We start from the raw sequence: 14459 nt of genomic DNA, 5'->3' as shown, positions 1-14459 counted from the left end.
TTGAATCCCTAATGCCCCGTTTGGTATGCATTTGTTTATGCTATTTTTGTTTTTAGGTTGTTACAGTGTCGATTTTGGCAACAAAATTATGTTTGGTGCGACCTTATTTTATTTTACACCATGCTAAAACGCTTCGTGAACAGTGGCCCATAACCAAAATACAAAAAAATTAATATTTTTTATTTTGACAACTGTTCATGGCTCAAAACCATAACAATAGCTCAACATGGGTCCAAACATTTCACAGCAAAACATTATTCCCTAACGTGCTTTTTATTTTTTTCAAAAACACTCCTGCAGCAAAAACACTATTTCTATTTTTAACCAAAAACAAAACAACTAAAACAAAAAACTTGCAAAGCCGACCCTAACTTTTTTTTTTTCAATGAATACTAATACTAGTAATATACTAATATCTACTAGTAATATTTTTCCTACACTTTGGTGGATGATCCTATTTCTTTTAATCACTTCCCACATTCATTTTCAACCTTCTCATTTTTCTGCGAACAGTGAAGTGATTTAAAGTGTACTGGATAGTGGTGCTAATGGAGAAAAAAGTGTACCGGAGAGGTCTCCTTTTCCTTTGCTTTCAACTTTTAAGTCTCTCTCGCCTCTCAATCCCTCTCTAGGCCTCTCTAGAAAGCTCGTCTGAACCTTTTGCTAGGTAAATTCTTCTTCTTCCTCCTTTATTATTCTTTTTTTTAAAATTTTTTTCCCAGTATTTTTGCTATGGTTCATGTTGTTTGAATGTTGATTGTATTTTGCGTTTGCTTGAATTTCCCAACTAAAAAATGTTGATTATATTTACATCGACTGTAATCTCTTTTTCGCACAACCTAGCATTCCAGAGGCAGATAGAAAGTTTTGAGATGGTATAAAAAAGATTATTACTTTTTCTTTTTTTCCTTTTTTATTGTACAAATTTAGGGATTAAAAATACAAAATGAGGTCCTGTTTAGAAGACATTTGAAAACATAATTCATGCGAGGATGCATAAATTTTGGTTCATTTACACAGTTCAGAGTTGTATTAATTCGGGGTTTACATCTTCATTTGGATTTTAGTATAAAGACAGATAATTTTGTGTTTATAGACTGATAAATTCGGGTTTGCATATAAAAAAAGCAGCAGCATAAACACACACAGACACACACACATATACAATTGTGATTCTGGTTTTTCATACAAAGGCTGTTATATTGGATTCCATATGCTGCTTTTGATTATGAGGTAATTCGGGCTTACTTTTGTTCAGGTGACCTGTTTCTTAGGTTGAGTACAATGTCGTTCTTTGGAGGAAAAGATCCATTTGATGACCCATTCTTCACAAGCCCATTTGGTAGCATCTTTGGTAGGAAGAATCTGTTTGATGACCCATTTTTCCCTCATCCATTTGATGGAAAATCTAGTTCTGAGCGTCAATTGAAGGAAATTGCTATTGAAGAATTAAACTCTGATGATAACACTCAGAAGCATTCAAGTGAAAATCCCATTATTACTTTCCCCAGTGAAAATGCTAGTGGTACTTGGTGTTTCTGCATTTAATTTATCCTATGCGCGTTTGATTTGAATGTATATATAATAATAGTTTATTTGCTTAAAAGTAGAACATTTTGTGGTTCATCCCACAGGGAACCATACCTTCAGCTTCCAAAGAGTTGCATATGGTGGACCGGAAGGAATGTATTACACTTCTTCTATGGCTAGGGCTAGCACTGGTGATGGAGTATGTAACTTGTTCTGATGGAGAAATTTATCAATTAGGGGGCTGGATTTCTTATGATTATGGTTTATGTTTTACCTTTTCTCTTTTAATTTTTATCTTTTGGTTACATAATATTTATGTTGCCTTTGTTTGAGAAATAGGTGGTTCTGTTAGAGACAAAAGAAGAAGATAAGACAATGGGTCAATCACTGCATACTGTTTCTAAAGGGATCAAAGATAAGGTATCTGACTTGGTGTTCTTTTGTAGTCTCCAGAGAAACATGACTATAAACTGATTTGATATTGAAAAGAAATTGAGGAAAGTTTTTATCAAAATGCACTTACTTTTATTCTTAGGGGCCTATCCTACAACACAAAATTCTTCTAAGGATACGGATCGGATAATAAATACTGTGACTGCTTAACATTTTTTAACGTTGAGATAAATTTGAGTGAAATTGTCTCATATAAGAACAATTTTAACTCTTTATAGAGTATGGTTTGTGTTTAAAATGCAATATTTGTTTCTTTTACTAAAAATATTTGCATGTTAAAATGTTAGGATGTCCCCATTCCCCCTATGTTTGTGTGTTATATATTTCCTGGTATTGCTTTAAAATAGAAGAGGGGCTGTTGGTTGGTCAGTCCTGTGGTAAAAGTTCATAGTTCCATGGATGAGAACTTGACTTTGATTTTAAGGAACCACACTGGTAGACAAAGGAACCGAATAAGGGTTGTCATCTACATTGGGAAGGTAGAGAAAAAGTCTTTACTTAGAGCATGACTAGTGTTGCTTATGTAGGGCCTTTCCCTTACCAAGAAACACAATTCAGATGGCAAAGTGGATACACTGCAGACTCTACACAATTTGAATGAAGGTTTGTTTCCATTTGTAGACTTTAGAGTTATTATGTTCAGTGAATGCGTCAACAGAAGAATTGACATCGCAGTGTTTTCTTAGATGAGCTGTCTAGTTTTGATGGAGCTTGGAAAAGTAATGTTCAGAGGTATTTTCCTGGCTGGGATGATAAGTTTAGTTTGCTTGAATATCCAGGTAATTTTTTCTTTTGATCCTAATAAATTGGTATGCCATTCAACTTGCTTTAGATTGCAAATTGACCATTATTTTTATACATGTTTATTTGTTAGGATTCGAAATGATTGTAGATGTTTGAACCTGATGTATATCAAATTCTTGTTGTTTTATGAGAATCAATTGCCATGTGGCAACTGTGCTTGATTAAGGAATAAGTTGATACTTACAATAGATGGACACAATAATAAGGTTCCATTAGCATAATTTTATGGGCTACAATGCACTTTTGTCAATCTCAGTAATAATATTAAGTGAACTGGCATGTGCTTATTGAACCATGTTCACTAAAGATGCTTAAAGTTTCACGAAATAATGAGGTTAATTGATGATCCTCTTGCATGTTGTAGTGCGTATGGTGGTTTTTTGAATTTTTATCCTTTTACTTTTCCATTATCTGCTGCAACGCTATTGGAAAAGCTATGTTGGCTTTCAAGTGGTTGAATCTGAATGTGGTTCCCTTCTTTGCAGCACTGCAACATTTAGATTATTTGGTCTAAATGAAGCTTAGGTGTTAGCTAGAGCACAATGGTGAAACATCATTCATATAATGAATGATAAATAATTGAGACAAATCTTAATTGAGTTGAGTACTTTAGTATATTTTCTCTATGCCAATTTGGAATTCGTAATTTTTTTTTCTTTTCTTTTTTATTATTATTATTTTATTTAATGAAAATCTTGCCAAGAAGGATGAAATGTGGTCCCAAATAATGCTCCATGGACAATATTGTTGAGTTCCATAGTAAAGATCTTCCTTTTATGCGTTAAGCCTTTTCATTTGCCTTTATCATTATAGCTGCAAATATTTTTGAATACCATAGCCAGTTTATTTAAGGTATTACCATGGCAGACCACTTGTTGCCTTCATCAGCCTTAGGCGGTAGTGACAACCTTGCATTGACACTGTAATGCTGCATAATAAAATGATAATCTTTTGGGCATTTTCTTACATTTTTTTCGCTTGATTAGATGGTCCTTAAGCAGTGCAGTCAGTGTGACTTATTGAGAATGGTTTAGCCTCACAAAAGTTTTCTTAGCTGAGGAATTGATTTGGTAAAGAATTATCCAAACTATCTAATATGTAGAAATTACTAAGCAACGGTTTTACATGGTACCATCCGCTGGTAACTAAAGCTGGAGAAACCTTTTTTAACTATTTGGGGTCAACACATGATCATTGCCATATTGTTTTAGGTAGAGTCATTACTTCGGCTAAATTGTAGGTTCTTATAGCTTTGATCCGCTTTATTCTTCTCAGCATTTCTCTTCAACTCGTAGCTTATTCAAAATCAAGTTATGGTAGTATCACAATATCACATATAATTAAAGTTAACTTGACAAATCTCTCTTTTCTTTGGTCCGGAAAAAAAAAATCTTTATTTCTGTGTGTTGCCTAAATTTTAAAGAATTCCTCCATCTGTATCATTTCTCATCTTGTGTTCATTATCAGCTTTCATGACATTGTCGTTTAACCCATGCCAGGGCATTTAATTCTTGATTGTCTTGGTATCATTGATTGCAGAACTCGAGAAGCTCTTTATCCATCCACACTGATAGAAAGTTATGGTTAGCATGGGTAGCAATATCTCTGCTTTCCCAGTGAAAGAGTAATTTCTATGTCCTGGCCAATAAGCTTAAGCGCTCCCTAGTTAGAATTTAGGTTTTTACGTGTGAGGGAGAGAGGGGCCGCTATGTGAACTGTCACAGTTCTCATTATTATTAGAGAGCGACAAAGTTGAATACATTGATATTTGCGTCCGGATTGTTTCCCTTCTCTAACTATGCATATGAGATAGCGTCATGGTTAATAATTGAGCATGGTGATAATTCCCATCTTAAATCTGCTGTGATGTTGTTGCATCTTGTAAGTAGAACTTGGAAATGAACTCTGTGCTTTAATTCTCAATTTGGTATTCTAGCATCCAATGTTAGTATAAGTGTTAATTTGGAAAATAGACCAAGTCCTATGAGGGAGCCATGCATTTATACGTTTCTCTTTCTTGCATTATATTTGTTTATGTTATTGCATTGTTACGGTTAAAATACATTCTCTTATAATGCTAATTTTTTTGTTTGATTGTGTACAATCTCCAACAATACTATTTTTTTTTTTGGTCTGGATGTGTAAAGTTGTATGGAAGTAAAAATTGAAATGCCTTTGCTGCAATGTGATCTCCCATGGCCCATTTCAATCACACTGCTGTATTCCCAGTGCCCGTGTCTGTCTGTTTATTGCATTTGCAAGAAATGACTGGTCACCTATTGTTTTTAGATTGAAACTTGGATGGGACTTCCTAGCAGCTGAGTATTGAAGGGCTGATTCTGCTTTACAGGCGTTCATGATATCTGATGTGATATGGCTCTAAGAATTGCATTTTTGGTGTTGCTAACAATTTCTCCCTAAACATATGCTTGGTTAAAATCACCCTTTTTTTCCAATGTGGGCAGAAGGCAGCAGCAGTGGATGGAATGGCCACCCAACTTGGGGCGGCTGGGCTCTACCATCTGCAGAGCACTTGGGAGACGCCAAAGGAATGAAACGAGATACTGGAGCTAAGACTCTTTCTTCTGGGCAGAGAGCCAAAAAGGTTGTTCGAGTCGATATAGAGTAGATTAAGAGTTATACATTTTAGGGTTTTTCAAGAACTTCATGTGGTAGATTAATAGGACTTGTTGCTTTTCCACTCGGTGATATAGCTTTGGTGCTACTTGTGCCTCTCTGATCTGACTTCTAAATCTTGGTTTGTGAAGGATATATCTGGCTAATTTTTATTTTTTTTGGAGTTACATCTGACTGTGATTACCATCTACCTTTAACATTACATCGGAAAAAACGGACCCTTAATCCAAATCAACTGAGTCAGAATTCATAATGTTAAATGATGTGTTCATTACAGTAATATTTTTTCATTTATGAATCTATACTTTGGCAACCAAAAAAATAAGTTTCTGCAGGTGCGAATCGGGTTGGATACAAGTTGAATGGAAACTCATATCTGACTTGGGGGTGGCAATTGGGCGGGTTACAAATGGGTGAGTCGTGAATGGGTCATAAATGGGTGATTCAACCCGAATTTAACCCGATAACCCAAACCCTTTTTTAAACATAAATAATTCAGTAAGTTCATACCCATCCCAATGATCAGAATTCGGGTCGACCGGAATCCTATTATAATTGCTAAGATGTCAATCAGAGTTGTCTAATGACCTGTTTGGCTGCTAAGAAATAAAAGCAAAGGAGATGGAATACAATCTCGTGGTTCACAATTTTATGACAATTGGTGCAGCTAGTTGTAGTGTCATAGGCAAAATTAAATAGAATCATTTGCTTTCCTGTTCAGATAATGCAAAAAGCTAATGTTAGAATCATTACTTTAATATTTTAACTGTGTTGTGGTCCAATGTTATCTTTTCTAATTTTCAAAGTGAATGGTAAGAGTTTGATGTCATATTTGGTGTGAATAAATGGAATCAAATGAAGTGAAAATGGAATATTTTTGTTTCTAACTTTCCATTCTTTAGTTTGGTAACTAACTTTAAAGTTGAAATGATGATTCTTGTCTATTCTCGGAGAATGTTGATTCTCATTAATTCATTTCACTTTTCAACTAAAGTAATGACCATTCCATTCCCATTTAAAAATAATAATAATAAATAAATGAATAAAAACAAGCATTTAATGAACGTCGGCTACACACATATATACATACATACATATATATGTGTGTGTTTTACAAAAATACATTATTTTTCTATGCAACCAAATATGAGAATGAGAATGGTCATTTCATTCTCTGATTCATTCCATTCCCATTTCATTCTCTAATTCATTCCATTCCCATTTTATTTCATTCAACCACATTAAACTAGCCCCCTGTTCAAATGAGCAAAGTGGATACGTGGGTTTTTTATTTTCTGGGGAAACCAATAAAGGATATGCTATCTATTTTCTCTCTACCCTCTAAAAAAAAAATGGTTATGCTTGGGTGGATTTGCTAATAACCAACTAATTTAATTATTCTTTGCCAACTCATCAATTCGGATTTGGATGAGTTAATGAATTCTAAAACTCACCCTAACACTAACCCAATGAACTATTGAACACCCCCATCAACATACTGGTAAAGTTGACATAAACTTCCTTGAAAAAAAAAAATTCTAACCTCCAGTGGCCCACATGCAGGTCATTATGGGCCCGGTAATTTAGGACTGTTATCGGTGACACGCCACTCAAGAACACATGAGAAGGGTTGCAAGTTGAGCTGGCCCAATCCAGTCCAATCCCAATCTAACCTCAATCCGAGTCGAATTGGGTTGAGCCAACTCGAATTATACTCAACATAAGTTATGATAAAAACAGAGTCCGAATATTTTCGTGCTAGTCGGATCAGGTTAACTGAATTGAGTTTGTTTGTTTATTTGTTTGTTTTTTTTTTTTTTTTTGGTTGGGAAATTTATATATATTTGGTATATATATATATATATATATATATATATATATATATATATATAATATTTGATTATATTATTATTAAAAAACAAAATATTTTTAGGGCAAATCATTTCAGCCTCCCCAACCGCCTCCATCTTCTTTATACTCGTTCTCAACTCTGAACTTGCCCTCTCTCTCTCTCTGCAACTGCAAACTACAAAATCTACAAGAATCAGAAGTTCAAAACCCATATATTTCAGTTTATCTATATCAAAAGTTCAAAACCCATATCGGCATATCATTTCAGTTTGTTCAAAAAATCAAAACCAATATCTTTCAGTTTCCATCTCCCGCTGTTCCAGTTCGGGTTCGCCGTTCGCAAGCTTCAGCAAATCATTTCAGCCTTCCCAATCGCCTCCATCTTCTTTGTACTCGTTCTCAAGCTTCAGCAGTCGATTCCTGAAATCCAAACCCTACAAAAACCTTTACGTTGTTCATAATACGCCATTAACGGAAAGGCTTAGGAGGATGAACAATCCCGGCAACGACGAAGACGCTCATGGAGAGGTCTTTCTGGACGACGAGGATATCATCCATGAAATTAATGTCGACGAAGAAGGTACTTTTCCCTATCTCTCTCTCTCTCTAGCTGTATACGAATGTATTTGTATGCATCAATTGATATAACTCTCGCTAACCTTCTATTTATCTACTGATTGTCGATTCAGATCTTCCTGATGCGGACGAAGATGCAGAATCTGATACTGAATTCGGCGGTGAGATAAGTTGTCCTTCAATTTTAATTTAATTGATTTATATAATGTCAGTCTAATGTATATATACGTATTATTTTGGGACTTTTGAATTTCTTGAAGCAGAAAATATTATCGGAAAGACTGGATTTTTTATTTTTTTTTAAATCATGTAGTTCTTGCCTTCGATAAGTTTTCTCTAAGCCTGTGAATTATTTTGATTATGTGGAATGTATTTCTTGGTGATTGCAGATGAAGCTGACGATTCCATGCACGTATTCACCGGTCACACTGGTAAGGTTTCAGTTTGTTTCTTGTAAAAATTTTGTTGGATGGTATTTTGATTCTGAACTGTCAACTAATTTGTGATGAATATGTTATGGATCCAATTAATATCTTAAGTTTAGGGTTCATTGTTAATTAGATGTTCAGCGAATCACCTACACTGCAGAATTGTTTTGGTTGGAGTTCAATTGAACTTTGATCATCTCTGTCTCTGTTTAACATATTGAATCTTTTGCAATTTTGTAATTGCGGATTCGAGGTAACTATTACAAAATCATGTATTTGGAAGCAGCTCAAAGACTCAAAATGAAATTTAACTTTTGAGTCCTATCTCTAATCTAACCAATCTATGACTCAGAGAAATTGAATTTCTATTTTCACTGTTGAATATGCAACCTTATCCTATCTATGAACACTTTAGATACTATAACAAGTAAAAATATAGGTGTGTATTTCTTCTCTAAGTTCTGTAATGTTAAGAGGGGCAAAGTTGCATCCAACTTGTGGGTGGGGTCTACAGATATGGGCACAAAGAAGCATGAAACTCGGTTTTGTCCACGGATTATTCTACGAAAAATGTCAAATAACAAGTACTTATTTATATTTCCCAACCTTTTCTTTGGTATAGGTGAACTTTACACCGTCACATGCAGCCCAACGGATGCAACATTAGTTGCAACAGGGGGTGGAGATGACAAAGGATTTCTTTGGAGGATTGGTCAAGGAGATTGGGCTTCTGAACTACAAGGTATGCACTTGACCAAAACTTATACATTGTGTACTTCTTTTTTCATGGTTATCCAATAATCTCAACTCAGCAAAGCCTTGTTCTAATTAAACTGTTTTGTATCCTTTTTTTTTTTTTTTAATTAATTAATTTATTTTTCATTTAACCTATATTACGTATATAGCCTACTGGCATAAAGTATGCATAAATATGATCTTACTTGATCACCCCTGCTTCTGCTCACTCTTGAAATTTCTCTGCAGGGCACAAGGACTCAGTGAATAGTTTGGCCTTCAGTACCGATGGACAGTTGCTTGCTTCTGGAAGCTTAGATGGAGTTATTCAAGTATGGGACAGTTCCTCTGGAAATCTCAAGTGCACACTTGAAGGTCCTGGAGAGAGCATTGAGGTGAGATTTTATGAGCATTCTTAGCGATTTTGTTGTATTGTAACTAGTTTGTGAAGATTAAGCATGAATTATGTGATTTCTCAGTGGGTAAGGTGGCATCCAAGGGGACACTTGGTATTGGCTGGTTCGGAGGATTCCACTGTTTGGATGTGGAATGCTGACAGGAGTGCCTATCTTAATATGTTTTCAGGTCATGGTGCTGGTGTGACCTGTGGTGATTTTACCCCTGATGGTACTGCCCTGATTTTTTATCATTTAAAGAATGGGTCTTTTAGCTTTTCTTCCTGGAATTAAGTTATAAACGTGTATTTTCCTCTGTTTTTTTTGCCATATGGTCACTTCAGGTAAAACAATTTGTACTGGTTCCAAAGATGCAACTTTGAGAATTTGGAATCCAAGAAATGGTGAAAACATCCATGTTGTCAGAGGTATGTATTGATCTCGTATAGGGATATTTCTGTTCTGTAATGTGTTTGGGTTTTGAAGTTTCAGTCTGTCATAAATTTATGCTGGTGTAAATATTTTTTGCATGCACTGCAATTTTTTTGGCAACCGAAAATATTCTTCCTATGGATTTTCCTTTTTTGAAAATTCTTTTTACAGAAAAATTTGAACTAAATGGGGAAGATGTCAAGAACCTTGACCTTTCCTCCATCTTACTTTTTATCTGTTAATGGGTGAAATGCCATATATATGAAGCTAATAGTATCATAAATTCTGGTTCCCATGTATGATGGATGGTGCATGGGAACCTTAAATGAACTACAATACAGGGGCTGGTGCCCAAAACAGCGGGTTCCATTATCTTGACCATGCATATTTGCTGGGTGTGTTTTAAACAGAAGCAACAAATATGAAATAGGATTGCCCCTTGTTAGTTGTTAAATGTAACAAGAATATTACAAGCAAGCAAATTACTAGACCAGATATAGTAAAGGTTTGAAGAATCGACCATGTCTCAGCAAGTCAGCCGAATCGAAATGGAATCGGCAGGGCTTGTTACTTAGTCTGGATTGATATATCGGTAGTAAAAATTACACATGACACAGCCCATTCAATAGTGACTCGGCCGATTCGCAAAGGATTAGGGTGATTCTCACTTGACTTGTCCGACTCAATGGAAAACTCAGTTTGGATTGCTTGCAGAGTCTGAGAGAGAGAGAGAGAGAGTCCGTTGCAGCTTCTTGGAGCGTGGAAAGCTTTGACTTCTGTAATTAATTAGTTTATTGGGCTACAAATGTAATTTTCTGTTTCCCCATTATTGGCGTCCTTTGTTTCCCTTTTTTATTTCTTTTCCTTTTTTAGCTGCAGCTCCTCATCTTTTCTAAAAGAAAAATATAATAAAATGCCCATTATCATATAAATTGTATGACTTTTGTTTCCCTGCAAGAGGTAGAAGGCACAAGTAGCAAATTTATATATATCTTTTATGATATTTATGGCACATGTGGGAGATCTTATTTATTCTGTTTTTTCATAAATAGAACCTATGTATCTACGAAGAAAATCTAATTCACTCTTTTGTCTCACAAAAGGTAATAATAGACAAATTTATATAACTTAAAAAGTTTTATTATTATTATTATTATTATTTAGAAAAGTAAAATCTACTAAATCTTTAATAACGCGGCAATTTAAAATTCATTTATAGGTCATTAGTTGTGCCAAATGATCTTAAAGAAATTAACAAAAATATCTGAAGTTCATTAAAAATCAAATTTATTGAATTATTTTGTAAAAAGTTGTGTATCAGTACGCTTTGGATTCAATATATGAGGTCAAAAAAAATTTATCAATTTATCAGTACGCTTTGGAGCCTGAAATTCTGGGATTCATAGCCCCAAGAGTAGGTCCATTTTCTAATCTATGAACTTTGGCCAAGCCCAAGACCCTTAGTGCTGAACCAATAGTTATAAAATTCTATGATTCCCCCAACATTTAGGTCAAACTCTGAATTCTTTTAGGTTCTGACTTCTGCATAGGCATCAACATGATTTGGAATTTAGTAAAATTGTAAATTTTGTAGTATTTTCCCTGAGAACTTATTAAAACCTTGGAAAATATACTTACTGAAAAAAATGAAACCCTTAAGAGAGTACTTGTATTAAAAAGGATACTTCTTCCATCCTCCTACTTTCAGAGCTTTCCATATCGCTGTCTTTGGTGTTGTCTCAATATGACATGTTCATTCAAGTTGTTGATGTTATAGAAAGTACTCTTGGATATTTTTGTTTCTATTGGAAGGGAAATTGTCATTTAGGATTTTTTATGGTATTATGATCAAATAACATTCTATTTTCTTTAGGTCATCCGTATCACACTGAAGAACTGACATGCTTAACAATAAGCTCTGATTCAACTCTTGCTCTTACTGGTTCAGTGGATAGCTCTGTTCACATTGTGAATATAACAACTGGGAAGGTGTGAACCTTGTTGCTTTTGATCAACTATTGTTTTTGTTTCCACATTTTTTAAGAGCATTAGCAGATAGTTTGCATTTTCTCATAAAGAAAACTTGTTGCTTCATTTTTATGTATAAATATTTGAAATTTAAGATGCCTGGGCCCTGATTTTACTCATCTACGAAAAGGATGGATGGAAATTTTGTATTATTTTGCTGTGTTTTCGCCTTTCAGGGACTGCATCGTTTGGCATGTCTGGGAGTTTACTCTCATGCAGACCTGCTCCGCGCCTCATGCAGACCTGTTCGTGCTTAGGCTTTCATGTAAATTTTTATTTAGCAAACCATATTAGCTCATATAGCTCTTCAAATTTGGGGACTTTCCTATGTGTTTCTGGTCTCCCGTATGCCTCTTGGGCTTATAAGGTGATGGCATGTAGTCTGGAGTCCTATGAACCTGGCTACCAACACTAGGAATATTTTCTTTTCCCCAGTAATTAATTGGTATAGAATTTATAGCTAGCCAATTCTAAAATCTTGTCTTCCTTATTTCTATTTACATTTTACTTCTGTTTCTATTTTGGTGATGAAGCAAACACAGTTATATGGGACTCATAATGACATTAGATATGCTAGGATCCATCTTAATAATATTAAATATGCTAGGATTCATCTTTTCGTTGTATTAGTATAACTATAGCATTTGTCACATTTTTTTTTGATAATTAATACAAATTTTGATTTTATATGTGTCTTTGTTTTTCTTGTGTTTGTTTGAAAAGTGGAACTGAGTTGAAGGTTGTGAACGTTCAAATATTTAGGCAATGGCGAAAGTAGACTTGTATATTATATTTCTTTCATGTTAACTAATAGAGTTGTATTGCTTTCATCCACAGGTTGTTGCTTCTCTGAATGCTCACTCAGATTCAATTGAATGTGTTAGCCTTGCAGTAAGGTACTGTCATGTTTTGAAAACTCGCTCTCTCTCACCCAAAATTTCAGCTAGAGTTCTCTTTTGCAAAGTTTGAACCTTTAGATATTTTTTTCCATTTGTTTCCATGTTTGGTTGGCGGTAGGCTGGAGGTTGCGATACTGTCTGTAGGTACAATTGATCTACAAACCTTAAAAATACTTTGTTCTCATCCTCTTGCATGTAACAATTGAAATCTACATCATGCTATGAGGGAAAAAATACATCTATTTTCAAACCAAGTAAGCGAATTTAACTTATGTGTAATTGTTAATCGATCAGTCATTGCTTGCTTGAAATCTTGAACGGGTTCCTTCGTAAATGTGTTATTTTTTTTAATTATTATTATTATTATTATTATGGGCATGTGTTGCATTTGCCAGTAAAAAGATGATAATTCATATTACAATATGGTAATGTAGCTAATATTGCTTTGGCTATATGAATTCTGGTCGAATTCAACCGGAGTGCCTTAACCAAGTCCTAACCTCATCTAGAGTGGACCATTCAAGTCGATTTTGGACCAAATGGTCCAGCACCTTTCATTCACAGATGTAAAATGCAACCCATTTCACCTAATCAATTTATTCTTTTTTTTATCAAACCAGATCGACAATGAGATAATTTGTTCATCTTTACCTTGCGTCCACTTGATCTCATCACGTGGATGTTTTGTAGTTGGCATGCCTTAGGTAACTCTCAAAACCTTGCCGCTTTGTCATGGATCATGGTCTGAATATGTCACTTTTATCCATCAGATTGGGGATAGAGTTGGTGTTGAAAATGTTAAGATATGCAAGGTTATTATTCAATTAACAACCAAAAATTTTAATGTATGAAGAGATAAAGTCAGTTCTCCCCCTTTTGGGTGCATGTAACTTAACATACTATGCTCATGATTCAAAATTTGCATGGCAGCTTTCCTTGGGCTGCAACAGGAAGCATGGATCAAAAACTCGTTATCTGGGATCTGCAGCATTCATCTCCCCGCAACACGTGTGACCATGAGGTCCTCTTTAGTTGTGTTCTGTCATCGTTGTTCACATATATTAACCCCATTTAACTTGCAGACTTTCAATGTTTGGACAAATCAATATAATGTTCTTTACATTTCCATTGCTATCGTAACAAGTAAGCTTATTGTTGGCAGGGTGGAGTGACATGCATGTCATGGCTAGGTGCATCCAAGTACCTGGCTACAGGTGGTGGTGATGGGAAAGTACGGTTATGGGATAGTCTTTCTGGAGATTGTGTAAGAACCTTCAGTGGTCACACTGCTTGCATTCAGTCTCTGGCTGTATCTGCTAACCGGGAATTTCTTGTTTCGGCTTCGGTTGATGGAACTGCCCGCGTATTTGAGATTGCAGAATTTCAATAAACAAAATTTGCCTCCAGATCTGAAGTTAGTTGGAACCTTGTTGGCTGCATAATATTTTTTCTTATAGTACCAAAATAAACTATATTACATTTAGCATTCTGAATTTACTGTATCTTCAAGTTGTCACTGGTGTTTGTATATTAACTTATGCTTAAATGTTCATACTACGGAGCAACTATTTTTTAATTACATCAAAGTTTTTGGTTTTTGTATCAAAATTACAAGTATTCTATGCGTTTTGATTGCCACCGTTTAAGATGGATGATTTTAAAGCAGAGACATTATTACATTTTAGCTTGCT

At 34.8% G+C, this 14459-nt stretch overlaps 2 protein-coding genes across 4 annotated transcripts; both read left to right on the top strand.

The window, feature by feature from the left end:
- The first annotated feature begins 548 nt into the window (after positions 1-548).
- Positions 549-5591, top strand: LOC132299111 (uncharacterized). Of its 3 annotated transcripts, none has more exons than XM_059795570.1 (7): positions 549-667; positions 1259-1525; positions 1635-1729; positions 1870-1950; positions 2511-2586; positions 2670-2762; positions 5256-5591. In XM_059795570.1, the coding sequence occupies exons 2-7, from the start codon at positions 1285-1287 to the stop codon at positions 5414-5416; spliced, it is 747 nt and encodes a 248-aa protein (XP_059651553.1). In that variant the 5' UTR covers positions 549-667; positions 1259-1284; the 3' UTR covers positions 5417-5591. The 3 variants fall into 3 exon arrangements, with proteins under 3 accessions (XP_059651553.1, XP_059651552.1, XP_059651555.1); XM_059795569.1 differs by having other exon boundaries at positions 5253-5591; XM_059795572.1 differs by lacking the exon at positions 5256-5591 and adding an exon at positions 5077-5246.
- Positions 5592-7351: 1760 nt separating this feature from the next.
- LOC132299110 (uncharacterized) lies at positions 7352-14376 on the top strand. Its single transcript, XM_059795568.1, has 11 exons — positions 7352-7855; positions 7965-8012; positions 8241-8282; positions 8902-9021; positions 9264-9409; positions 9494-9641; positions 9754-9837; positions 11715-11830; positions 12707-12765; positions 13699-13789; positions 13931-14376. The coding sequence occupies exons 1-11, from the start codon at positions 7765-7767 to the stop codon at positions 14156-14158; spliced, it is 1173 nt and encodes a 390-aa protein (XP_059651551.1). The 5' UTR covers positions 7352-7764; the 3' UTR covers positions 14159-14376.
- Positions 14377-14459: the final 83 nt, after the last annotated feature.

This window comes from Cornus florida, unplaced genomic scaffold, assembly GCF_030987335.1.
Source record: "Cornus florida cultivar Cherokee Brave unplaced genomic scaffold, ASM3098733v1 CherokeeBrave_3.0.0_Hap2_Chr03, whole genome shotgun sequence".
Taxonomy (NCBI): Eukaryota; Viridiplantae; Streptophyta; class Magnoliopsida; order Cornales; family Cornaceae; genus Cornus; species Cornus florida.
This window is presented reverse-complemented; position numbering and strand designations above follow the sequence as displayed.